This window comes from Durio zibethinus, chromosome 15 (assembly GCF_047325235.1).
Source record: "Durio zibethinus cultivar Kanyao isolate XHJ-2024 chromosome 15, ASM4732523v1, whole genome shotgun sequence".
Lineage (NCBI taxonomy): Eukaryota > Viridiplantae > Streptophyta > Magnoliopsida > Malvales > Malvaceae > Durio > Durio zibethinus.
Genome location: NC_143176.1, coordinates 21,524,576 through 21,549,753, shown reverse-complemented (window position 1 = coordinate 21,549,753; position 25,178 = coordinate 21,524,576). Strand labels below are relative to the sequence as shown.

Genomic DNA, 25,178 nt, shown 5'->3' with positions numbered 1-25,178 from the left:
ATAGAAATGAAGACAAATAAGAAAAGAAACGCATCGTTTATAACAATGCATCGAAAAATCCAAGCACATGAAAGAAATGTTATCACATGTCATCCATATAACCTAATCTACTTAATGCTTGGCTACAAGGTGAAAGCCTCAAGTAGAACTCTCAAGGGAACATTAATGACACGACATCAAACACATATTGTAATGTACGAGGAAACAGGATCCATGCCAAAATCAAGTTAGACTTGTGGCTTAGTCTCATCCTCATCCTCTTCAATCTTGGGTGCCAAGTAGAACCTGATATAACCCATCTCAGCTATCTTGTACTCAACCACAACAGGCAGTTCTGAAGACAAGCTGATTGTCACTGTATTGGACAATGAAGTAGCCTTTGTAAATGAATTCATGTACCTCAATGCAAATGTCAATGATACTGGCTCGTTCATCTCTATAATTGTTGCTCTTCTGGCTGCAAGTGTTCATCCACAAATCAACAAAACCATCAAATTAATCATGTTACATAACTTGGAAAGAGGGCATTACATAGTATTAATAATCATGTTCAAACAAAAGACAGAGCTTAACAAAGAAAAACAATAATATGACAGGCCCAAAGGACATACTTTATCTACGGTGGTATTTTGCCTGAGAACAATATTTGCAGTTCCAATATCACCTCTTGTGGAAAACTTCACACCTTCCTTGGTAACAGAGATAACAACTGCAACCACATCAAACTATAGCTAAGATTTGCACGAGAACATGTAAATAAGCTCAACCAGAAAGATGAAAGATAAGCCAAGAATCTATAATCCCTTTAATCTTAGAAAGCAAAACATTTCAGCAGTACCCGTATCACCAATGCTGGCAAGGTCTTTACAAATCCTTGCAAACTCAGCAGAAGGCATCCTAACAATAGCATGGTACTCTGCCTCAGGAATTCCAAGGTGTTCACTATCGATATCCATCAGCTTCATTTCAAAATCCGATATCTTGTCTTGTGCTTTAATCCATTAGCCCAAGCATAAAGAAACACACAAAATGTCAGTTCAACCTAATATTGACAAAAAAATTAGCAAGTCTTTGGCCCAAAAACGAAACTGGAAAGAGTCTAATTGCATTCCAATTGAATAAACTCAGAGAATCTTCATCTTGAATTGAAATTACGACAAAGCATTTACAAAGCATTTAAGTCTTTTAAATTTCCATGGCTTAGTTTTCTTTTGACTAGGTGCCAGCGACCAAACAAACAAACAAGGCGTCAATCACCATAATTTCAGAAACTAAAGAACATTTTACAGCTTATACAGTTTCTTTTAGCTTTCCACCTTTTTCCCAGCAGCCAAAGTGATGATAAACTTTCCAAAAGAACCATTGAACAGAAAGAAAATTGAAATCAAACATCCAAAAACACAAACTTTAATAAATCCCAGTATCCCCAAACCTTAAAACTCTAGTTACCCACCAAAATCCTACTGAAAACAAGGAATATCAAAATACCCCAGGAAACGGAAAACTTACTGGGGCTCTCGAACATGAAAGTAACGGTATCGCTGCCGTCATCAGCCTTGATAGTGATGATGTCATCATTACCGGCGCATCTCAACATCTTGGACATGTTATTTAGGTTTATTCCCATGGAAATGTTCCTATCACATCGGTAGTGCTCGAACACTTCGGATCTCAGTAACAGAGCCACCAGCGCCACGTGACTCGAATCCATGGCCTGCAACGAAAATCCCGTAGCCGAACAGTCAAAGTTTGCATCATTGACCAAGTCCTTAATGGCTTCCAAAACTTTCTTTAGAAGCGAACCTTGAACTAGCCTAAGCTCAAGCATTTTGGGGGTATCTTTTTTCCTTTTTTTGCTTTAAAGATTAGAAATCTAGTGTTAGGGTTTGGAGGTAGAAAGGGAAGAAAGGGAGGAATTTGCGGGGTTTATATAAAAGGGGAAATGATTTTGAATCGTAGGGGTTTAATTGGCGGGAGAGAGAGACGCTTGGTTCCCGCCAATGGGGGAGGATTAGGTAGTTTTGTTTGTAGGGTATTGTCATGCAACTTCTGATTTGAGAAATTTCTATTTGGAGTTGGGTCGGGTGACCCATTGGCCTAGAAAGCCCACATCATATTTCAACACGTTTGGACTTTGGACACCTCTATTCTCTATGTGTTGGGCCAATTTGGTTCAATTTTGTATGTGACTAATTTTATTTATTTGTTTGATTAATTGATTTGTTTATTAATTTTTTCTTAATATATTACTAACATTCATTCGATTGATTTTGTTAATTTCGAATTTAATTATTTAAAATTAAATTAATCAAATTATATTATTTTATTTTTATTAATTGAATCAAATTTATTAATTTTAAAAATTAATCAATTAAATTAAATTCGATTAATTCGGTTAAGTTTTTTTATTAAATTTTTTGGATAATCAAATAATAAATATATTTAAATTAAGTTATATTTTTATATTTTATATTTTTTATATTTTAAAAAAATTAATAAAATTATCTAATAAAATATTTAAATACCAAATGATATTAAAAAGTTTAACCATTTACGAAACAAAATAATTTATTTCATATATTTTTTGTTTTATATTTGAATTTTTTATATTTGAATTAAAATTTTAATTAATTTAATTTTAAACTGAATTAATCAAAAATTATTTTTAAATTATTTTTATTAATTAAATAAAATTAATTTAATGATTAATTAATTAATTAAATTAGATAAAATTTATCTATTAATTCGATTAAAATCAAATTATTAATATTCTTTTATAACATGTATTAAAAGTTATTGTAATCATTATATAATTTTTTAATTATAAACATAACATCGTAAAACGAATTTACAAAATTGGGATTGTAAAAATTTCTGCAGGTAGACTTTTTATCAAGCAATAAATTAACTGATCAACCAACAATCAAACCCATCTTTAAAATATTAATAGAAAATAAATAAGTAAACAAAAACCATTGTTTTTGTTTTGTTGTGCAACGACAAAATCAAATGATGGGATATTAAGACGGAGGCAACCTCAACGACCATTTACATGTGAAAACCAAACGAAAATGCTAATGTTAGTACTAAATTAATGAAAAACAATAAAGAAAATGAAAGGGAGTGAAAAACCCAGGTGCAGAACCTTCAATGGTTGCCAATGAAAGCGTATTTTAATCACCCTGTTTCTCCCATTTTATCAAATTCCTATATCTTTTCCTTTATTTTATTTTTCTTTCGTTGTCACTCAACCAATTCCTTTCCTCTTGTTGGCCCAAATCTCTGCTACCCATTTCTCATTTTAAGTTCCCAATGGCAGATCTCAAGTTCTCTTTCGCTGAAACTTTTCTTTGCAGTGCTTTTGCTGCTTGTTTTGCTGAGGTATTCACGATCTATGGATATAAATATAAATGTGCTCTTTCTTTTTCTTTTTCTTTTTTTGTTTGATAATTGTGATTATTTTCTTCTTGATTGCTAGTTTAGTGGGGAAAAAGGTTGATTTTTTTTGTATTAAGGTGGAAATTATATGCATATATCTGCTTTCTCATGTTTCTATCTGAAGCTTATTGCTTGATGCTTGCTTCTTATTGTTGTTTAATTTGCTGATAATGATTCAGTTTGTTTCGTCCTTGGCATTGGCTCCTTGTTTCTGGCTGGATCTTTGATATTTTATCAGTTCAACAATGTTAAGAACTTTGCACGAAAGTTTTAGATCCAAATAATTCATCAAGCTTTGGTAGTATTAGGAGACGGTCCAGTGGTACTAGCTCGGCCTGATTTTAGATGCTTGGTTATTTGTAAGAAATGTATGTTCAAGTGGTAGTAATTCAATTATATATCTTCATAAGGTTGAAGATACTCATACTACGAATTCTTGTTCTGATTTATCCGTGGATATATGCCTAATCTGCCTTTTTACCCTGTTCAGTTTAACAATCATTGTTTAATCAAGATCACAGGAAGCATTGCTTGATATCAGAACTTTTATATGGAATGATATGGAATACTTTTTTCTACTTGTCTGGTGTACAGTAGCATCATAAATGCTTCGAGTTTAAATTGAACTATTCTTGTTCAATCTGCTTCACATTGTTTCTTCAGCAATTGGAGAGGCGTTTCCCATACTTCTTTTATTTTCTTTTTGCTTAACACTCTTCTTTTACTTGAGCATTGTGCTTGCGGTTTTGCAGTTCTGTACCATTCCTTTGGACACTGCCAAAGTTAGACTTCAGCTCCAAAAGAAAGCAGTTGGTGATGAAGTTAATTTACCTAAATATAGGGGCTTGTTGGGTACTATGGCTACTATTGCTAAGGAAGAAGGGTTATCAGCACTTTGGAAAGGAATAATCGCTGGCTTACATCGCCAATGCATTTACGGAGGTTTAAGGATTGGGTTATATGAACCGGTAAGGCTATGGTTTTGTGGTTTTCTTTTCTTCTTTTCTTTTGGTAATAGATTGACATGTATTGTAAATGGTGACAGGTCAAAACATTTTTAGTTGGCAGTGATTATGTTGGAGATATTCCTTTATACCAAAAAATTCTAGCAGCTTTATTGACTGGTGAGTTAATCGTAACTACTCTCCTGTGTACATCTTCCATTTTTAGTTTTATACCGTGTTTTGTCAGATTACAGGTGCTGCACTCATAATCAATGTTTGCCTTTTGATTTGTTAAAAGGATGCTTTTGCAATAAGCTCATATAAAAGTTATTCACATCAAACAGGTGCTCTAGCTATTGCAGTCGCTAATCCAACTGATCTTGTTAAAGTTCGACTGCAAGCTGAAGGAAAATTTCCAGTTGGGGTCGCTAGGCGTTATTATGGGACTTTGGATGCATACTACACCATAGTTAGACAAGTCAGTTTTCTTAGAATAATACTATCCTTTTTTTTCTTGAGAAATTAATTTACTTATCATATAAAATTTTCAATAATCAGGAAGGACTAGGGGCACTGTGGACAGGACTTGGGCCCAACATTGCACGAAATGCCATTGTAAATGCTGCTGAACTAGCCAGTTATGATCAAGTGAAACAGGTGAAATTTCAATTTTATGTAAACTAAGTTGAAGTTACTCATTTTGATAAAGTTGGTATCATGCTTGGCTAGTATGGTTGTTCTGGTGAAGTTCTAACTTCTAATATCTTTATATTCATGCAGACAATTTTGAAAATTCCAGGGTTCTCAGACAATGTTCTAACTCATCTTCTAGCAGGTCTTGGTGCAGGTCTCTTTGCAGTCTGTATTGGTTCTCCCATTGATGTGGTAGGTATTTGATCTTGACTTCATCATCTGCTATGCTTGTTAAGAATTACAAGATTGTAAACTTTTGATTATTTGTTGTCTCTATCATAAGTTTTGTCCCATAGCTTTGAGCTTTTACTTTAGTAAATGGTTCAAACCTAGAATTAATGTCTGTTGCTTATCTTTGTCGCCAGAGTTGTTAAATTTGATTATAATCATGCTTTTTATTTCCGCTTTAATGCTTTGCTTCTGCTCAACCGGCATTTTTCTGAGAATCCAATGATGGTGTTTTATGGAATTGTTTTTATTGGTGCAACAAGTTTTAGACTGAAAACTTGAGCTGAACCTTTATTTTGAGATAAGCACCACTGGATATGAAGAACCACTGTGCCATTCTGTACTTTGGATTGGAATTGTTAAAGAAGATAATGTGCCATACAGTTTACATTGTGATTCTTTTTCCATGTTGAGACTTCTGTTTTAGTCTAATTTGTCTTCTAAGCGTCAGAGGCAATGGCAAGGCTATGCTTGTAGAAGATTTTGGAGCTCTGTATCACATAGACTGATTTTGTAAAATTTATCATGTTGGGTGGATGGATCTGCTTGTTATGTTTCAGGTAAAATCTAGAATGATGGGAGACTCTGGCTACAAAAACACTCTTGATTGTTTCATTAAAACTTTGAAGAATGAGGTATGTTGATTTTCTGGTTGGTTTATCTGCATCTCTTCTAGATTTCTCTAGATTCTATACATATCTTTTTGGTTACACTTTATATTCTTGGTACTACTGGAGGGTCAAAATTGGTAACAGAACTATAGATTTTTGCATGTTCCTGGGCTGAAAAATTTTACTTTTATCATTGTTACTATCCCTCTGTGTAGTTAACTTAAAGCTTCAAAAAATAGTTGGCTTTTGTTGCTCATTACATATGTATCTTGAGTCCTTTCTCAAAGATGCAACTTTTGACAGTTAGTCTTGATAGAAACTGATTTTTGACTAGAAAAGCATTATTATGATGAGTAGTAACTTTTTGCTAGTTGATGCGTCACAGGGATTCTTTGCCTTCTATAAGGGGTTTCTTCCAAATTTCAGTCGGCTAGGATCTTGGAACGTGGTTATGTTTTTGACTCTTGAGCAAGTAAGATCTGCATTTTAGATTTGAAATTTTATACTTTCTTTGAATTGGCCCGCATTAATCTTTTTCTAATATATGTATGCATGTGCATTCCAATCTCCCGTTTTGTATTTTGCAATGGTGTTTCCAGTTCTATCTCTGCATTTAGGCTAAACACACTATGATCCCACATCTGGATTTGGAAAACTGCCATGTTTATTTGGCTCAACCTTAGTAGTGCTATGTTATGTCTGAACCATTAGACATGCCTGGCACGGTGGCATCTTAGCGAATTTTTAAAGAAATTAGACCTTTGCCAAAACTTCACCTGTATTCAGTACAGATCTTAATTTATATATCTATTTTAATGTTTTTTGTTTTGACAAAAGGGTGGGAAGATTTTTCTTTCTCATGTTATTTGGATACAGAGACTTTTTCTATTCAAAGCTTTGAATCTTAAGAAAACCTTTATATTTGCTACCATTGATGAATATGCTTTCCTTGTTATGTTGATGACAGGCTAAGAAAGTTTTCCGGGGCGAATTATATTATGACTGATTTTAGCTTGCAACTCGGAAAACACAGCTTTTGCTTGCTTATTGTCCCTTCGATTCTTGAGCAGTATATTTTTTGAGCAAAGAGTAAGGTAGGCATTGCATTTGCCATTTTTTTTTTTTTTTGTAACTTTTCATTTGTCTTAGATAAAATAGTGTCATTGTAACCATTAGTGAACTTTTCCTCACACTTTTGTGGGAATACAAGCTGTCTGTCTGTCTGTCTGTCTGTCTCCTCCCAACCAAACTGAAATTGGCAAATATTTGCCCCATTGTATTTGGAATCATGTAATACCAACATTTGTGGGACATTCAACAAACATTGCTTATTCTTGAAGTAAAACATGAGATATTTAAGTTGCTTGGACCTGATGTGCCCTCCATTGCCTTGTTTGATAGCGGAAGGAAACTTGGTTGAAGGTGGAAACAATACTTTGCTCTTGTTCAATCAATATACCTCCCCCCCACTGTAAATCCTAAAACATATCCAAGCAGAGACAAGAAGTCTAACCATAACTTGCTTCAAGTCCTAGCTGCTAGGTAAACCCTTGCCTTGACAACAGATCCATTTCCTAGATTGAACCCAGGGCTAACTGGGAATCCCACGATCTGACCAGCAGGTACCAGCCCACCTGAAAATTTGACAACGCTTTCCATATAATGTGGATGAAATTCTGCACCCCTACTTGCCTCAAACTGACTTGGTGAAGGGTCAAGTGAGAATGCAAGCAAATGAAGCAACCAAATTGCCTTAGCCAGTCTCAAGAACTCCCTATAAAACTGACTCCTAGGGTGGTTTCCAGCCATTACTTGGCTGCGCTGCTCCAGGTCTCCAAACAAGGACTCTTCCATCTTCGGATGAACAATGGCAAGGTACTTCTTGAAGCAGAATTTGCCAAAATGGCATGTAGGCAAGATTCCAAGAAGTTCAACCGGTTCCATTGCTTTCATGTCACGGTATTGAGTGAAGCACTCCCGACGGTACTGATCGGGATTAAGCAGGGAAGAGAGGCTGCCATCCATGTAGAAAGTCTCGTGGTCGAAGCCTTGAAAAAATTTGCGTGTAACATATGACTCAAGCGCATACTTGGCATGGTGATTTGCAGCGACTGAGGGGGTGATGGTGGTGGTTTGGGTGGCGGTATCAGGAGTGGCGGTGGCAGCTTCTATAGATCGGACAGCGGCGGCGACGTCCCAGCGAGCCTCTCGCATGAGGGAAAGGAGGAGAGATGTAAAGGACTTTGATGCCTCCTTCATCTGACTCATTGTGGCCTCAAACAGCTCTGGATCTGGTGCTACTGCAAGTACTGTCACCAGGAATAACCAAAGATTAATGCTTGATTCAAACCTTAAAATTCCCATATAATTTGCCAAAAAAAATAAAAACTAATGATTTCCTGATTCCTAGTTATCTAAAGAAAAATGAACGAAGACTCAGTTTGACTATGGCTTCCAGATAACGTGGCTGGATGCCATTGGTCAGAATAATATTCCAACGTTTTCTGCTTCTTATAATTACCAATATAACCCCAAGTTTCAGCAAATTACCTTGACTGCAGCCGACTTTCCACTTGGAGAGACCACGCTTCTTTCCACCATTGGAAAGGCAGGTTACAGTATTCAGCTTCTCTTTCAAGTTTTCGATCTCCACCTCCTTAACCTTCAATTCTCTCTTCAACTCCTCCACCGCCGCCTCGTATGGCGCAACCACTACCCTCAGCATAGCCACGACTCCACCACCACAACCACCACGTCTCCCTCTCTTAAACCTTTCCCTCAACACCCCAAGCCTCCTCAACTCCCCCACCACCGCCATGTCAGCCCCCCTCATCCTCTCTGGGTCCCACGGACAATGCGCCTCTTGTAACCTGACGTAAGCTTTCTTCATTTCCGCCACGGCCTCGAAAACTTCCTCTATTAACGTCACCATTTCCTTCTCTCCATTGTTCCAAACCCTCCTTATTCTCCTCGATTTTTCCACGTCTTTCACTCCATTTTCTTTCTCTTCATCCTCACTCGAATTATTGTACTCCTCAATAACGGTGTGAGCCACGGCGTCAACGTCGCCTGACTCGTGCCCACCGGCGGCGAGGGGTTGCAACAAACAAGAAGCTGCAACTCGTTGTATCAGATCCGAAAAGTTCGATACGTTGGTCGCCATTTCTCCCTTCTTCTTCACCTTCACCGCTGCTCCGTTTCTGAGACAACCAAAGTGAGATGAGCAACGACTCAGTGAGTTAAAAAGCTTGAGTCTTTTCAAGCAAAGTTAGAAACTTTTTTATTAAATTAGGATGGGCATGATAAAAGGTAACACCACTGCCGTTGAAGATAGCGGATACCCAACACCAAGAAAAAAGAAAAAAAAGAGTGTTTTCTTTTTATTTTTTTTAATTCAGACAGAAGGCTGACCTGGAAATGTGGGAATTTTCAGATGTTAAAGAGAATCTAGACGATTGATTCTGAGACGGATCTCTAGAAAAAAAGTCAAGGTCTTGGCTTCGGTTTCCCGGCTATCCCGGTTGCCTTTCTTCTGCCTGGTTGTACAACAGAAAACTAATCCATTGTCAAACCTTTTCACTGTAAAGTTGGTTTGGACGTGTGATCTGTCCAGTTGTATTTACCAGAATGCCCTTGTTTGGAAACTTGGGTGGTGTAGATTTTAGTTTGTGTGATTATGATAAGGTTAAAGAGAAGGAGGAATCACATGAGGTGGCGTAGATGATGGTGCTTTCCTTTATGCTGGGATATTTTCAAGACTGAAGGGCAGGTCCCCCAAAGGAAGGAGGATATAGAAGAAGGAAAATTCATGAATTTGACAATTGCTTGAGTTTTGGCATATTGCTATCCAAGTTTTGCAGTTGTAATATCATTCCATCCAAGTTTGTGTAAAAATGGTAGGGCGAGAAATTTTTAGAACTTACCAACATGTTCTCAATATATGTTGTTATAGATGGAACAGCACTAATTTTACATTCAAATGAATCCTAAATTTGTTTTATAATTTTTTTTTTTAAAAGGTCTTTCTCTTTATAGAAAGAAACATTTGACTATTGAATTTGAGATTTGGTAATGTATTCTTTGTAGAAAGTTTTATGAAGTTGATGTTTGGGCCTTGCTTTATATCCAGGTCAAGTTGATTTAGACTAAGGTGAAGAGCATTGCATGGTTTCCATGTGCGAAGGAATTAGTACAAGAAGGAAGCCAAGAGGCTTTTTCATTTAATGACAGTGGGACTGGCATTAATGTCTGGTTTGTTTAGAAAACAACAATGCTCGACGTACGACCAATAAGATCTGCAGAGTCAAAATATCAAGCAATAATTAAGCAAACCCAAATAAAATATCTTCCATTGCCATTAAGAAGAATTGACAGAGAAGGAGCTAAACAGGGTTTGCAAGTAAAAAGAAAACATAAATAAAAATGGAGTGGCCGGATCTACGAGAAGACCGGACAGACAAATCATCACACTTGCGTTTGCCGGGAGTCGAACCCGGGTCTATTGCTTGGAAGGCAATTATCCTAACCGTTGGACTACAAACGCTCGGCGGTATGTTAACTCCAGATATTATTATTTAACACATAGAAAAAGGAAATCTTGAAATCTTGAATTGTTCGTTTCTTGTTAAATGGTCTAAGGAGTTCTGAAAATATTGCTTTTATTTGAAGCATTTTAGATGATTTCTCCACGAATCTAAAGCATTTAACATTGGCGATATATCCAGAATTAATATTTTAGTATAAGATTTGTGTGGTAAGTGGTGATACTTGTATTATTACATAGTGGTTCCATAGACTAGTTTGCTACTAGTCTTTCCCTTGCCGGTTATCTGATTTTTTTTTCCCCTCAAAATGAAACCAGAAAATAGTTTACAATGGAAGCGAAGTGAGAGAAATATATGGAAACCGAGAACTATACGTATCTCAATAACCAAACACCACATGGTACAAATGCAATCGTCCAAGAAATTTTTCTTGTTACTATTCTCTTCAGTTATAATTATAAAAGAAAAGAAATTTTATTGATAATGGTGGGTTTCCATTCCAGACAAGAACGAGGTTCATCAAGGTGGAGAACGCAAATGGCAGAAGCTTCAGTGTGGAACCAGATTTAGATGCCGACTGCCATGCCTCTTGCAAGGGAAATCCAGCAACAAATGACTGGATTCCAGCTGCTTCCGATGTGGTAAACCAACAAAGCTTGGCTACTTTCATTAGCATTTAAAGAAGATAATAGATTTTGATTGGCTATGATGAAATTATTAGGTCTTAAGCTAAGCTGAAGAAGGTATGTTGTCTTTCCAGGACTGACAAAGGGGGAAATGGTTAAACATCTTTTCTGATTAAGGACCCATATCATCTTTAACTCTATCACGATTATGGATCACAGACTAATATATAGATCACACTCCTGTAATGTACAAACTAGCTGCGAAGACTATATCACGTTTTATGGCATTGGAAGCAGATTCCATTTTCTTGTAAAGAGATGAGTTACCCATTATAGCTGCTGCAGTTTTAAACTCACGACAAGTCTCATCCAGCCTGACAATTGTCCGCACGATAAGGCCTTCGGGAACATCTGTGAGCTCACATATGTCTGCAAAAGGAGTTCCCTGCAACAAGGAAGATAATATATATATATATATATATGAGATGATAACGACAAACCAAAACCTAGATCAAGGTCTAATCAGCATGTCAAGTTATGAAACCTTTGCCCATTCGTAAACCACTTCAACAAGACCAAACTTGAGATTTTCTTGTACGTACTCCTCCGGTGTTATTTGTAATTTGAACTCTGCTTGAAGCTTACCAAGTCTTATAGCTGTGTCATACAATCTGGAAGAAACAATTATCATATAGCACGGCATAGAATAGTTAAAACTCTCAATTTCAATCTAAGTACGAATAATGAGATGTTCAGAACTGTAATCTACAACTTTTGTTAAGTACACCAGCTTAAGTACATCACTTTGCTGTTATCTACTTAAGCAAGTATTGAGAACTTGAAAATCCTAACTTTATAAGCACCCAATTTCTCACACAAGACATTCAAAAGTTATTATGGGACCTAGATTAAGATTTTGATCAGAAAAGGGAGTGTATTCAGTTTGGTTCAATTTTTAAACCAAATATTTGGTTTAAAAATTGAAACACCCAGTTGAACAATAAATTTATAAAACCTTGAATCTGAATTTTAATGGTTTGGTTCAGTCACTTAGTTTTTGTTCCTATAGTCAACGAGATTTAACTTTGACACGATCTCTTGGATCTTGTCCAACTATTTGGACTTTAAAACAAAAGATTGTTTTTAATTTCATATAAATTAGCATTTAAACTGATAAAACATTTTTAATCCAATTTGATTCGGATTATTTTGACTTTTAAATGGCACAATTAGAATTTGACTGAGCTGAATGTTTTTGCCATAGCCAAATTGTGAACAATAAAAATCAAAACCATATTAGGCAAAATAATCTCCAAAAGAAATTTCAAAGACTTCACATGCATAAAAGGAAAATAGAAAGACAAGATAACCTTTGTTTGGCCTGAGAGAGCTTGGATGTAAGAGAAGGTTTAGAAGTGTTCTTCTGCTGAAACACAAAGGCCGACATTAAAGCTACTGCTTCTTCAGGTTCCAGGTCATCGAGTTGATTCTCAAATAAACATTCTGTGCATATCAATTCCTCCCCTGAATTCATCTCACAGGCAACACGACCTTTTAGTTGAACCACAAGGTTTTCATCTATGCAACCAATTTCCTTCAGAACATCAATCTGCAAATAAGCTTAACGTGTTATAAAAGATGCCAAATAATGATCAACATCAGAAAATCCATCTTATTCAAAGCAGACAATGGCCTAAGAAATATGCAACTGGCAAGGCCATACCCGGCCCTGGAATTCTGGCATCTGTTGGAGTGCCTCATTAGATAGTTGAAATTCAAGAGCATTAACTTCCTCTTTATGCTTCTTAATTTCTCTAGCTAACTTAATATGCTCCTCCAACTTTATACATTCATGGCACTTATTCTCTGACATTTTCTGCAGCAGGTGGGTCCATTTGTAGTATGTTTTAACAAGATCCATATCCTTCAGTTTCAGATCTGAAAAAAGAATCACCATTAGAAAGGTCTATTTAGATTTACTCAAAATCCTAAACTATGATCACCAAAAGGAGCATGCTTTGTGAATGAAAAGAAAAGTGACTAAATTTGTTTTTGGAATGACATGCTTTATCCGGATCTCCCTAAATCAATTCCCTGATATAATTCAACTAAATGAGATGCTACTTCCTATACCAATATATAAGGTGGTAGGGGAAAAGCTATTTGAGTAAGTACACAGGCCTAAAAAGAAAACCCTCATTGAGGATCATTATCCTAAATGCTGGAAATCATTGTGTCCCCCAGCAGGCAGAATAACCTATAAGCAAGAGAGAGCAACTGGCAAAAGGGCTTGTGTATTTATTGTTTTCCCCTTAGATCTGCTGAAACACTACAATTGTCCTACATCAACAAGGCATCAAAAGTGCTTGTTTGTTCTTCCCAAATTTCTGATAACATGTACAATTAAATACCTTAGAGATAAGTTGCCAAACGTCTAAGCTTCATTTACAGCCCTTAGGAACTATTAAAATGAAGAGATGCACTTCAACTTTCCCCAAAATATCAACATTCCATGGATAAAATAACATCCATACCTTTAACTGGATCTAAGGCAGGAGGATATTTGTTTCCATTAGACTTCAATTTCAACAGCTGCTGAACAGTGTTAGAGAAAGCAGCATTGCTACCATATTCAAGAAGCCCAACTTGGTCCACTTTTATTCTTCTATTGCATATGCATAAGAATTCCGTATTGTCAGTTTCTCTGACCTCAAAACTCACTCCTGCAGCAGCACCCTGGTAAGGCAGTGTTATGTTGATGATACCTGATCCTTTACGTGGGACAGCAGATACACGGTAGTCTTCTTCAAGACCACGCTTGGATTTTGGTAGCAGCACATAACCTTGATGGAAATCGGCACTTCTCTTATCTTGCAAGTTACTACTGCCTGAGGGAGTTTGAGTCATTGATGGCTCGTCAGGTTTAAGAACTAGCACAATATATTGTTTGTTATTAGCAGAAGGTGATTTCACGACAACTCCTAGTAAATGGTCCTGGGCCTGTCAATTTTTAAGTGCATATATTTTAGTACCCATGATCAAACAATGAAATGAAAAAGCCTCCACTTAAAAAGGTCAACATGAGTAAGACACATAAGACCCTCAAACAAGAGGTAACAGCAAAACCAAATTAACATATGGCATAGAATACTGTTACCAGCAATAAACTATATGGAGTGGAAAGCATCTTTCCACATCATCAAAATGACTGGGTTTAGTTTTACTTTCTCCCTCATGAGAGGTAATGTAGAAGAACAATAGACAACTGAACTGGAAATCAGCCAGTTTTTTTTATCTTATGATTAGTTCTTTAATTTGTTCAAAAAGTTGCAAAAATCATGCATCTTATAGCAAAAAAAAATCCAAAAAAAAAAGCTCCAAGTAGGATGATCATCAAATAAGACAACTGTGTGGAAGCCAAACTCTTCTTTGTCTGTTGGGGAGGGGGAAGATGCATGGGAAATTCTTAGCATTCCAACTTTCAGAATCCAAAACCAAGGCTTTTTCACAAGTTAGTGAATACCGAAGACTTCCTTTGGTCAGAAGTAAAACATCTTTCTAAGTACATTTTCTTGACAGAGGTTACAAGTGCATCACTAATACTGGAGCACCTAAAAAAGACAGAAACTGAAACATGCCAACAACTAAATTGAAGTAACTCACTGATTGAGATTTCACCACAACCACTCTCCCATGGATAAGAAATTGTTGGACAACAGGGGACTGCATGACAGCTTTTGATATTTGTTCATCGTGTTCCTCAGCTTCTGCATGCATCTCATAGTACTCTTCAATTGCCGGTTCACCTTTAATACATCTACATGCAAATAGCCACATTTGAAAATGAGGATAAATATCAACCTTGACAAGTGTTCAAAAACGATGAGATAATGCTGAAAGTTATTACAGAATCACTTAAACTTCTAAATGTTTTTAAATCAGTGCATTGAATAATGCTACTTACACCCTGCAATGGTACATTCTGTATCAAAAATCAAATCTTAAAAGACATCCATTCCCTTTAAAAAAAATGCGATTAAAACTACAGCAGCAAGTATCAAAATTGGCATCCACTTTACTGGATCAGTATCCATAAAAAAATCTTTCTCACATTGTTTGTCTTGTCATATTCTGTTACTTCAACATTTAGAAAGGCAGATGAAACCTTTTATTTTCATTTTTTATCTGAAAGAAGTAAACATGCAACCCATGAACCAAACAAGATTGCATGAACAATGCAACATGATCGCAAAGTATAGAACTTGTCAAATCACAAAGCAGAACAAGCAGAGTGTCACGGACCTAAGGGGAAGTCCTGAATCCCACATCGAACATAATAGGAGGGTCCCTGGGGTATAAAAGGGTTCACATCATCTCCGCCTTGTGAGGCGCCTTTTGTAGGACAAAACCGTGAGGCCAGCGGGCCAGAGCGGACAATACCTCACAAGGGTGTGAACCATGGCGGAAGGCTGATCCGGGACGCCGGAAGGGTGAATGCCCGGGTCCCGGAGCCGCGCGGGTTCGGAACTTGAGTCTCGACCCGTGACAAGTGGTATCAGAGCCAGCCCTAAACCGTTCGATCCACGCCGAGCACCTCAAGAGAGGCAGGCAGGGTGGTCAGTCTCCGTGACGAGGGCGTCACGAGATTAGGTGCGGGAGAATGTCACGGACCTAAGGGGAAGTCCTGAATCCCACATCGAACATAATAAGAGGGTCCCTGGGGTATAAAAGGGTTCACATCATCTCCGCCTTGTGAGGCGCCTTTTGTAGGACAAAACCGTGAGGCCAGCGGGCCAGAACGGACAATACCTCACAAGGGTGTGAACCATGGCGGAAGGCTGATCCGGGACGCCGGAAGGGTGAATGCCCGGGTCCCGGAGCCGCGCGGGTTCGGAACTTGAGTCTCGACCCGTGACACAGAGCCAGCTAGCATCAGTTTATAACATAGCTGTCATAGCCCAAACCATCAAGATGTGCACTAACACATGTAAAAAAAGAAAATTTTGCAGGAAGAAAACATGTAAACCTTACAGCCATGTTCACAATCAAGTTTGCATCATGTAAACACTTACTCTATAGTTTTCTTTGGCTGCGCAAGCTTTCGCATTAGAAGTTGTTGCTGCTCTGGAAGTTTCTTCTGAGCATGAAATTCAGCAAAACTCCGTTTCAACATGTCTTCCACCTGGAATCAAGGTCCACTTATGGTTCCCAATGAATGAAAGTAAACTTCGAAAACTTCTTGTAATATATATAATTGTATTTTATCAGGAAGACTGTCAATCATTAAGGTTCTGAAAAATGCACCTTAGATTAGAGATCACTAAGTTTTTGTCTATGCAATGTCAAGTTTGATCCTTGGGATGCAATGAACCTAACAACCGAGGCACAGTGCATTATAGCTAACAATATTCCTGAATTAGAATTTATTAATGAAAGTCAAGGACTAACCCTAAAGAGTGACAGAATATATTAGTAGGAGATGGGATAAATTTTGCTTACTAGGCTGAGAATTAAAGCTGTCGTCTGTTTTTCTTCAAAAAACAGATTTATTTATCTTTTGTTCATCAATAAAATACAACAAGCTTCTGCAGGAGCATTCTCATTACTGTTGGTCAACACACAAACACAGTGGACAAAAAAAAAAAAAAAAAAGAAAGAAAAACCCCAAGCTAGTGCAAGGACTAAACAGAGCTTAAAGGGTTGATATTAAACCAACCTGATAGACAGAAGAAAAGAGAGAAAATTACAAGAAGGCTGCTAAAAATGAACCATATTATACTACAGACCGTGGAATGTGACACAAAAAATCAGAGATGAGTAATACCTATATTAAATAGGTCTCCCGTCCAAGCACAGTAAAATTGAAACAGTCTTGCAATGCCAAATGGTGAAGAATGAGCAACATCATAAATTCCCAAATATTGGGATGTTAAATTATTAAATACCAGGGGATAAACAGCTCTAGTCCACTCCAAAAACCATAAAATACCTTCAATTCTTCCACACGAAGGAGATGCAGGATCATAATATATGTCAATCGGAACTGAGATTCAAGCTTAGTTGGAGTTCCAGTTATAATATGTTTCAAATCCCTCTCTTCTGGAATTTCATCACGGCACATCACGATTACTGTACCAATTTTATCAAGTCCTCTTCTGCCAGCACGACCTGCCATTTGAGTGTATTCCCCAGGAAGTACCTGTCTAAATTCCTTGCCATCAAACTTCCTTAATGTATCAAAGACAACCTGCAAAAAATCTTAATGCAGGTCAAAATCAGATTTAAGAAAGTAACTATATAAGTACACCAATGTGCATAGTTGAAAGCAGACTTTAACATTATATGCTTCTATACTAAACATGCTAAGCATGTGTAAAAGAACCAATTAGCATTTGCCAGTCCTCAATATTTCAAATAGAGGCATACAAAACAGAAGGCATATTGTGCAAAATAACAATATGTAGGCTCATTTAGGCAAAATTTCATCCAAAAGTTGTCAGCTGAAGCAGAATAGACAAACTTGATCTTGAGTCAATCCAATTCAGCAACCCGAGAAGGCACTTCAGGTGCTGAAATATGCACTAGTGATCCTATTTGGCAACAATAGCAACAACATCAAACATCACTCACCGTTCTGGCCGGAGCATTTACCCCCATTGCAAATGTCTCTGTTGAAAACAAAACCTACAACATAAATAACAAGAGGTGACAACTACTTATAGCCCATTTAAACTGTCAAAAAGAAAGCAAAAAGCATGCTAAAATAAATCCTAATAAAACCAAACTAGGATTTCTAAACAGTTTTCTATAGACACAAATGCAGAATCATTTTGAAAGCCCAAACAATCAAATGTGGATGTCACACTGCATGAAACCAGTACGTTATTGAACACTTTTACCTTAATCACACCTCGACAGAAGAGCATTTCAACAACTTCCTTAACAATTGGAAGCAAACCTGCATGATGTATGCCAATTCCTCTGCAAAGAAGGCTCTGAACTCTGACAACCTGTACATCACAATCAAATTAGAACTTCTGAAATAAAAGGATTTATACAAATTTAAAATTGAATATCTAGAAGATGAAACCTGAGGTAAATTGCGATCAGATCCCTTCAGCCGTGAAAAAGCTTTATCACAAAAAACACGAATCTCACTTTTCTCAGAACTACTAGTGAGGTCAGTCCCGGAGATGCTGTCAGCTGATTTATCACATTGATTCTTTGAGAACCCAAATATAACCACCTACATAAAGGTCAATAGCAAAATTTGTCGAGTTAACAAGGAAAGAAAAAAAAATATTGGGGGAAAAGAAACATTGTGTGATTCTATAAACATATTTCTTAATTAAATATGATAACCAATGAAGGCAATTAGGAAATAAATTCACATGGTCCCCGTTAAATTGGCCATCCAAAAGTGCATTGATTAAGCATGAACACCCCAGATTTGATTGTTTCTCACCCTTCATCACCAGAAAGTAAATATCCACTTAAAATAGTCACCAAGATAAATAAACCAATGACACAATGGATCACACTGGATGCTGGTTTGCAGTGAATATCGCAAGATTTGCAGCAGTTATTAGAACTACAAATACAATTCCATTTTCAAACAAAGTACATTACTAATATACAATAATGCAGAAATATATTTCATAGCACTTCTTCCTCTTCATTGCCTCTTTGTTTCTTCTAGAAGATTTTCTGGAAGTTTTTGGTCTCTTTCAACTTGCTGTGTTTTGCATTTTCATTTCTTGTTTAAGATAGGAGAAATAAAGAAACCAACTGAGAAGTTATCAGCTTCATTTTCAAATACAGCCTAAACCAAACAAGCTGCACATTTAAAGAATGTGTTCAAAGAAGATAGTATAATCTAACTTACAGGTAATAATGACTTCTTTGAGAGCTTGTCAATAAGCAACAACCATGTTGATCTCCTAGAGCCCCAACTATTCTGGCCACCTCCAGTTCTTTGATTCCCCCAACCAGTCCCAGAATAATTTCCCAAGTTTTGTGGACCAGAATGCTTATTTTGTTTCCCTCGGTTAGAAATTTCACGTTTCTGACCTCGAGGCCCATCCTGAACTGCAGAAAACCCACTAGATGAACCAGTACCACCACTGACTGCATTGGAATTCTTTTTCTTGTACGCATCTTTAGCAGCCTTTAGTCCTTGTGACATAAAAGTTTCACTTTCACATATTTTGTACAGTTCTCCAGAATAAAACAGGCAATGTTCCAAAGGGACAGGTCTTTTTGTTGTCCTGAAAATGGAATATCCAACAGGAAGTTAATGTCAATAAGTTGATGCAAAAAGATAGCACAGATCTTTTCTGCAGTATTTCAATTTTTCAGCAAAAAGAAACAAAAAAGGCAGGAGGGAAAGGTAATAAAGAAAATGTCAAAATTTTCAAAAGACTAAAAGCTAGTGATACAACTTAAGAATCTAGCTTCAGCCACAAGCAGAGATTTACTAGTTACCCGGTAACATGAATTTCCTTTTGCTTTGTCCGACCAATCCAATCAGCAAACTCTTTTGTATTAGGCACCTGTATAAGATAGCATACAGATGTGTCAGCAATGTGTAGGCAGTATAAAGAGAGACACAGAAAGTTATGGTTTTTTACAGAAACAAAATGTATTAAAGAACTGAATAGCTTAAATCAGGAATGATCAGTTTAATTGTTAATTTTCAATAGTGACATTCACAATATGGAAACCATCAAGAATATACTCTATTGCCATTGTGTATCACCAATCGTATCTGGTTTATCAGGCAAAATAATAGAGAGTGCTTCTCCCATTCACCCAACTTTGCATCCCCACCATTTACAATAGGGCATCCCAGAGGCAAAGGTGTAAAAGCACCAACTGAACAATTATCTATTATCAGCAATATGTAAAAGCACTAAGCTTATAGGGAAAGACCAAAGTTACAAACACCAAGCTTATAGGGAACTCTAATGCTTGAGGAGAAAGTACCGTGGCAGAAAGGAGAATGATATTAATATGCCTCGGAAGCATGATTATGACTTCTTCCCAAACCACACCTCTTTCAACATCATTCACATAGTGCACCTCATCGAATATAACCTATGACCATATGGTCACAACATAAAGCAACATTAAAAATTTTTGTAAGTCATTATAATTAATAAATTACAGAAAGAACAAACTAAAGCATTCGGCAGCTAAAGAAGTAATGAAATAACAATTTAAAGGGCTGCCACATAAACAACCCCATTTTACCCATTCAATATCGCGAATAATATCTGCACCCCGATAAAGCATTGACCTTAATATTTCAGTTGTCATGATGAGACAAGAAGCCTCTGGCCTCAAACTAACATCACCTGTGAGAAGGCCAACATCAAATTTCCCACAGAAATCTCTGTACTTCTGATTGCTGATTGTTTTAATTGGAGCAGTATACACAGCTCTAGTGCAATGCTGCATGACACAAAAACATAATAAAAAATCTTGAAACTAAATCAAATTTGGTATAGAACTTCAGAAACTATGGATATCGAAAAGATATGGCCTCTAGTTCTTAATCAGCGTAAAGGATTCATCACATCTGCTAACAAAAAACAAAAAAATGCCTATAGATTTGATTATCATACTTTTGATGACAAAGCAAATGCATATTCTGCAACAACTGTTTTCCCAGCAGAAGTATGAGCAGCCACAAAAACAGACTCCCCCTTTTCTAAATAATAAATAGCCTGTAATCATCATAATAAACAAAAAACTTATGTGAGCAGGTTGTTATAGAAGATTAAGAGACATACTTGAAGGAAAAAAGACTGCAATCATAAGAAGGAAAGGAATAAAAGCAACCCATACAAAGGTTTTATAAGTGGATAAACCTAAGGCAATTACATAATCCCTGTGTACTAATAGAAACTCTAACGAAAGCAGGATTTCTTTGAAGCATTTATGATACCCCAATTGTATTTAGTTCAAGTGATAATCCAGTCAAATAAAACAAAGAACATCAAGCTCTCATAAATGGCAAAACAAAATTAATCCAACCAGGTAAAAGGGCACTGCTCAACGTTTTAGTTAATTGGAAGAAAAGTATAATAGAGATAAATGATACTTGAAAGTTGTACAAGCATGAGTAATAAGAAAACCAAAAGGATGACTTTGACAAAATAAATATACTTTGGATATCACTTGACCAGTCAGGATTCCACCAAATAACATAATCTTAGGAGAATCTGAATCATATAAAAGAATCCATTTCAATTAAAGGTCTCAAAGATCAGTAGGGGTGTCATTTCCCAGACCAAAGGTACTTTCAGAAGTCTGGCAACATCATTTTCTACCCTAACCATAATAAATTTATCGCATTCAAATGATAGAATAAAATTTTCAAGATAGATACCTCCTTCTGGAATGTATCCAATTGAAAAGGAAATTCAATTGCCATGTCAGGAACTAGTTCATGAAATTTATCAACAATCTCTTCACTACTTCCACTAACAGCCCAAGCCTGTCAATAAAGGGTCTCATTAACCAAAATAATTAACAAAAGGGAATGATAATAAAAACAGAATGCATAGCATGGAGAGGGTTGCAGATGAGACAAATTGTTCTAAACTGCAATTTCAACTACTTTACCTCCTTTTGTTGCTGGCCACCCCCATAAATTTTCTCATCAAATCTTTCTGCTTCAACTGACAATATCTCATCCAAAGCAGATGATCCAGTATCAGGACCATTAAGAACATCACCCTGGTTTGCCTCAGCTTCTGACTTAACGGAATCTGATTCTGTTGAATGTCCTTTTATACACATTGCATTAACAACAAAACCAATGGATTAAATGACCAAATAAGAAGGAACAAATAATGTCAGTTAAACAACATCTTCCTGGACTCTAGCTTGCAAACCACACTCCAACACGAGTTCAATGAAAGTTAAATGTTCTTTCGCAGGTTAACAGTTCCTGGAATTTCTTACATGAGTAGACTAGAAAGCCAAAATGGAAGAATGGATCAATTAATGACCTGTCCTCTAAGGGTGTAGGGACACATATATTCAATATAGATAAAGACCAATCTTTAGCAAGGTAGACCACTAAAGGTCAGCACTTTTTTTTCCAAGGCAGCTTGGAATAGCATACCCAACTGTTAAAAGGATCCAAAGGAGAGTTGCCAGCCACATGCAACTTCATGTTATTCCAAATAATAAACCATCAATGAAGCCAAAGTATTAGCAGAAATCTTGAATACATATACAAAATTCCAGTTATCAAAACATATAATTATTTTCTTCAAATATTTGTCCTAATGAATTTTGAGTGTTTACAGTATAATCTACTAAATAATAAAAAGGGTTAGGATTTTTAGCAAGCAGGAAATCTCTACAATCTTATCAAGATCAAGAAGAACCCTGATACACCAAAAGTCAGTTTACAAGAGCCAAAAAGCCTAAACTTCTTTACTATCATCCTCTTCCTCCCCCAACACCCCCCCCCCCCCCACACACACACACGCAAAATAAGAAAAAAAATGCATACACACATCTCTAATAGTAACTATTCTCGGAATCTCAATCATGCATAGATACAACTTATTTTCATCAGCCAAACAAAGCCAAGGCAAAGCTCTTCAAGTGCTTTCATACATTTTTGCCCATGAGATCACAACTTTACAAGCATATGCACAAATGAAGAGAACATGGCATGAGTCATGCATACCATCTTTCTCAAATTCTGCAACATCCTCTTCCCAAGCTTTCCTGAACAAGTCGTCAAATTGTACAGACAACTCACTCTGCAAACACCATGAAAAAGCAAGGCACAAACTGTACATAAGACACAAGACAATTATTTATAACTGTTTCTATGGACATGATACTTACACTATTTTCATGATATTAGTAGGTTCAAGTTCATTCAGTCTTGACAATATGTATGTAATACAAAGTCCAATAACTAATAGATTGGTAATAGTTTCAATGGGAACAAAATACATCAATGCAAGACACTAACCAACTTTTCAACTGATGTGCTATTGAGTGCACTTTGGTCCTTGTAAACGTTCCACAAGTAAGGATGTGCCTTCAAAATTAGAAATGTAAAAGAATTAGAAACAAAAAAGTAAAAAGACCTTATAATTTAAAAGGGAAAAAAAACATCTTCAATGATTTATTATGAAGATTACCTTAAGATTGCCAAGGTTTAACCCTTGCTTAAAGCCTGGAGGAATTGTCAGAGCATGACCACCATTTAGCACCTCCCTAACCCACTCACCATTAGATGCACCTTCAGGAAGAATCCTCTCTAAAGATTGATCCTCCAAGCCTCCTGGACGAAAAGGGCGGTTATTAATGCTTCCTCTCACAAAATCTTTGGCTGCACCACCAAACATGCGTGGAAAAGAACCAGACGCTTCACCCCCAACTATTAGCTCTGACACATCCACCTAAACAATATAAGATTCCAATTCTACTTATCAAAACATAAACAAATAGAAGTACCATGAAAAGAAATCCTATACTCTGGCCAATGTCAAAACCATAAAAAAGAAGGAAATAGTCAAAGTCTAGAATAAGCCTTTTTTTTTCCTTTTCAAGGGAATACATACAAAAGAAAACAGTAGCAATTGCAAAACACACCTCAACTGAACTAGGTTCCCACTTTCCTTCAACTGATCCCTCCTTGCATCGTCTGAAGGGTAACTCCCAGACTGGGACCATAACAGTTCTCGGCAATGATGGCTCCAATGGTATTTTTACCCTGTCAAACCAGTCAAAATCCCATTGCCTTTCAGCTTTCTCTGGAGAAAAAGCATCCTCATCTAATCTTGGTAACAGATATTTCTCCTTTATATGCTCCTTAATCGATTCAGGCGTTTCCCTGGGAAATGCAGGTGGCTGAAACACACAGAAATAGAACTAAGTCACTACAAAACCCTAGAAACCGGAGCTACCTGAACTTAAACATCTTCCAAAAAAAAAGAAACGAGTGTAAAAACCGCACAGTAGTTAACTGTTTGCATATGATAAAAGTGAAGGAAAGAAAAGCTTACAAGAACGAAGTCGGGGAGGGCTTTGATAGGGTTATCTCTCTCCTCGGTGTAGAGAGGCTCGACTCTGAGGTGGCCGCTGTGGCCAGAGAATCCGACTCGGAAACTGAATCCATTTGCCGCTTGGATCGGTTTCATTTTCCGGTGCCGGGGATAGAAGGTTTTGTAGGGCGGTTTAGTTTCTGGTTTTGATTCGAAAGCTTTTGCGCGGGTTTCGAGTGAAGTTAAGACAAGGAGAGTATAATTTTCGAGTGCCACAGGCTCATTCAGCAGAGTTCGGGGCTTGTTTCGCTGGTGTGGTGGGTATATAGTAGGATCGTATAAAAGAAAGAAAGACTTATACGAAATTTCTTCCGCGAAATTCGTAAAGTTTTTATTAAAAACGACTAAATAAAAATTAATAAATTAAAATTTTTTATTATATAGATTAATTATATAAATTTTATAAAAAAATTAATAAATTTTAATGCAGATATTTTTAATTAAAATATTAATAAAAATTTTATCATTAAATAAATATGAATTAAATTTAAATTATAAATAATTTTTTTACTAATTTTTTTTATATATATTATTAATTTTTACATTAACTTATTAATTTATAAATTTAAATTTTTTATTAAAAATTTTATTAAATTATTTTTTATAAATAACTTTCCGAACTGTATCTAAATAATTGTACATATATTTTGTCATATAACAAAATTAGGGTACGGATTTTTTACCGTTGGCGTTGACCCTTGTGAGCTGGGCTTCTGATTTACCATATCAGATTGCTTGACACCCAACTTAACAATCTTGGGCTTCAATGCTGCATAAGTCAGTTTTGAACTGAATTCCCCTATATTTGATAACTCTAGTCCATAAATTTTCTCAAACCGGCCCATTCAACCTGATAAAACTCTATCAAATTCTTTTGGGTAAAGTACATCATGATTCCTAAACTTTACATCATATGTCATTTTGACCCTATACTTTTAAAAATAACTTATCAATTCTCATATTTACATGATAATAATGAAAACATCCTTCCGTTGTTAAAATCGTTAAATCA

General features: G+C 36.4%; 5 protein-coding genes and 1 non-coding gene across 9 annotated transcripts; 2 read left to right on the top strand and 4 right to left on the bottom strand.

The window, feature by feature from the left end:
* Positions 1–83: 83 nt before the first annotated feature.
* LOC111301343 (DNA sliding clamp PCNA) lies at positions 84–1,938 on the bottom strand. Its single transcript, XM_089744803.1, has 4 exons — positions 1,510–1,938; positions 839–991; positions 608–709; positions 84–457 (listed from the first exon to the last, which is right to left on the bottom strand). The coding sequence occupies exons 1-4, from the start codon at positions 1,826–1,828 to the stop codon at positions 228–230; spliced, it is 804 nt and encodes a 267-aa protein (XP_089600929.1). The 5' UTR covers positions 1,829–1,938; the 3' UTR covers positions 84–227.
* Positions 1,939–2,988: 1,050 nt separating this feature from the next.
* Positions 2,989–7,283, top strand: UCP2 (uncoupling protein 2). Its single transcript, XM_089744799.1, has 9 exons — positions 2,989–3,381; positions 4,191–4,406; positions 4,484–4,562; positions 4,727–4,860; positions 4,941–5,039; positions 5,163–5,267; positions 5,864–5,938; positions 6,300–6,386; positions 6,882–7,283. Exons 1-9 carry the CDS (start codon positions 3,313–3,315, stop codon positions 6,918–6,920), a joined length of 903 nt encoding a protein of 300 aa, XP_089600925.1. The 5' UTR covers positions 2,989–3,312; the 3' UTR covers positions 6,921–7,283.
* Positions 7,165–9,920, bottom strand: LOC111301340 (protein GRAVITROPIC IN THE LIGHT 1-like). Of its 2 annotated transcripts, XM_022896936.2 has the most exons (3): positions 9,326–9,920; positions 8,465–9,114; positions 7,165–8,223 (listed from the first exon to the last, which is right to left on the bottom strand). In XM_022896936.2, the coding sequence occupies exons 2-3, from the start codon at positions 9,075–9,077 to the stop codon at positions 7,439–7,441; spliced, it is 1,398 nt and encodes a 465-aa protein (XP_022752671.2). In that variant the 5' UTR covers positions 9,078–9,114; positions 9,326–9,920; the 3' UTR covers positions 7,165–7,438. The 2 variants fall into 2 exon arrangements, with proteins under 2 accessions (XP_022752671.2, XP_022752670.2); XM_022896935.2 differs by having other exon boundaries at positions 8,465–9,920.
* A 465-nt stretch (positions 9,921–10,385) lies between these two features.
* On the bottom strand, positions 10,386–10,457 carry TRNAG-UCC (transfer RNA glycine (anticodon UCC)). Its single transcript has one exon. It is a non-coding gene; the product is annotated as a tRNA-Gly (tRNA).
* Positions 10,458–10,765: 308 nt separating this feature from the next.
* Positions 10,766–11,343, top strand: LOC149514770 (uncharacterized). Its single transcript, XM_089744798.1, has 3 exons — positions 10,766–10,858; positions 10,962–11,099; positions 11,219–11,343. The coding sequence occupies exons 1-3, from the start codon at positions 10,766–10,768 to the stop codon at positions 11,222–11,224; spliced, it is 237 nt and encodes a 78-aa protein (XP_089600924.1). The 3' UTR covers positions 11,225–11,343.
* Positions 10,812–24,402, bottom strand: LOC111301338 (RNA helicase, ATP-dependent, SK12/DOB1 protein). 3 transcript variants are annotated; one of them, XM_022896930.2, is made up of 23 exons: positions 24,128–24,402; positions 23,715–23,972; positions 23,261–23,521; positions 23,089–23,157; positions 22,795–22,870; positions 21,714–21,877; positions 21,478–21,585; positions 20,711–20,812; positions 20,337–20,537; positions 20,070–20,180; positions 19,569–19,636; positions 18,970–19,351; positions 18,175–18,330; positions 17,984–18,094; positions 17,715–17,768; positions 17,074–17,331; positions 16,157–16,266; positions 14,748–14,901; positions 13,619–14,084; positions 12,808–13,022; positions 12,455–12,693; positions 11,629–11,755; positions 10,812–11,529 (listed from the first exon to the last, which is right to left on the bottom strand). In XM_022896930.2, the coding sequence occupies exons 1-23, from the start codon at positions 24,260–24,262 to the stop codon at positions 11,317–11,319; spliced, it is 4,038 nt and encodes a 1,345-aa protein (XP_022752665.2). In that variant the 5' UTR covers positions 24,263–24,402; the 3' UTR covers positions 10,812–11,316. The 3 variants fall into 3 exon arrangements, with proteins under 3 accessions (XP_022752665.2, XP_022752667.2, XP_022752666.2); XM_022896932.2 differs by having other exon boundaries at positions 23,261–23,508; XM_022896931.2 differs by lacking the exon at positions 17,715–17,768.
* Between the last annotated feature and the right edge of the window lie 776 nt (positions 24,403–25,178).

Excerpts from the sequence above, each read along its gene's own strand:
- LOC111301338 (XM_022896930.2), bottom strand. The coding sequence starts at position 24,262 with ATGAAACCGATCCAAGCGGCAAATGGATTCAGTTTCCGAGTCGGATTC. Across the intron at positions 20,538-20,710 it reads CATTTGCTTTGTCATCAAAA|CATTGCACTAGAGCTGTGTA; the intron begins GTATGATAATCA and ends TGTGTCATGCAG. Across the intron at positions 14,085-14,747 it reads TTGTGGTGAAATCTCAATCA|GCCCAGGACCATTTACTAGG; the intron begins GTGAGTTACTTC and ends AAAAATTGACAG.
- LOC111301343 (XM_089744803.1), bottom strand. The coding sequence starts at position 1,828 with ATGCTTGAGCTTAGGCTAGTTCAAGGTTCGCTTCTAAAGAAAGTTTTG. Across the intron at positions 992-1,509 it reads TTTCATGTTCGAGAGCCCCA|CACAAGACAAGATATCGGAT; the intron begins GTAAGTTTTCCG and ends AATGGATTAAAG. Across the intron at positions 710-838 it reads TGCCAGCATTGGTGATACGG|TTGTTATCTCTGTTACCAAG; the intron begins GTACTGCTGAAA and ends ATGTGGTTGCAG.
- LOC149514770 (XM_089744798.1), top strand. The coding sequence starts at position 10,766 with ATGAAACCAGAAAATAGTTTACAATGGAAGCGAAGTGAGAGAAATATA. Across the intron at positions 10,859-10,961 it reads CAATAACCAAACACCACATG|ACAAGAACGAGGTTCATCAA; the intron begins GTACAAATGCAA and ends TTTCCATTCCAG.
- UCP2 (XM_089744799.1), top strand. The coding sequence starts at position 3,313 with ATGGCAGATCTCAAGTTCTCTTTCGCTGAAACTTTTCTTTGCAGTGCT. Across the intron at positions 4,563-4,726 it reads TCTAGCAGCTTTATTGACTG|GTGCTCTAGCTATTGCAGTC; the intron begins GTGAGTTAATCG and ends CACATCAAACAG. Across the intron at positions 6,387-6,881 it reads TGTTTTTGACTCTTGAGCAA|GCTAAGAAAGTTTTCCGGGG; the intron begins GTAAGATCTGCA and ends TGTTGATGACAG.
- LOC111301340 (XM_022896935.2), bottom strand. The coding sequence starts at position 9,077 with ATGGCGACCAACGTATCGAACTTTTCGGATCTGATACAACGAGTTGCA. Across the intron at positions 8,224-8,464 it reads GAAAGTCGGCTGCAGTCAAG|TACTTGCAGTAGCACCAGAT; the intron begins GTAATTTGCTGA and ends TCCTGGTGACAG.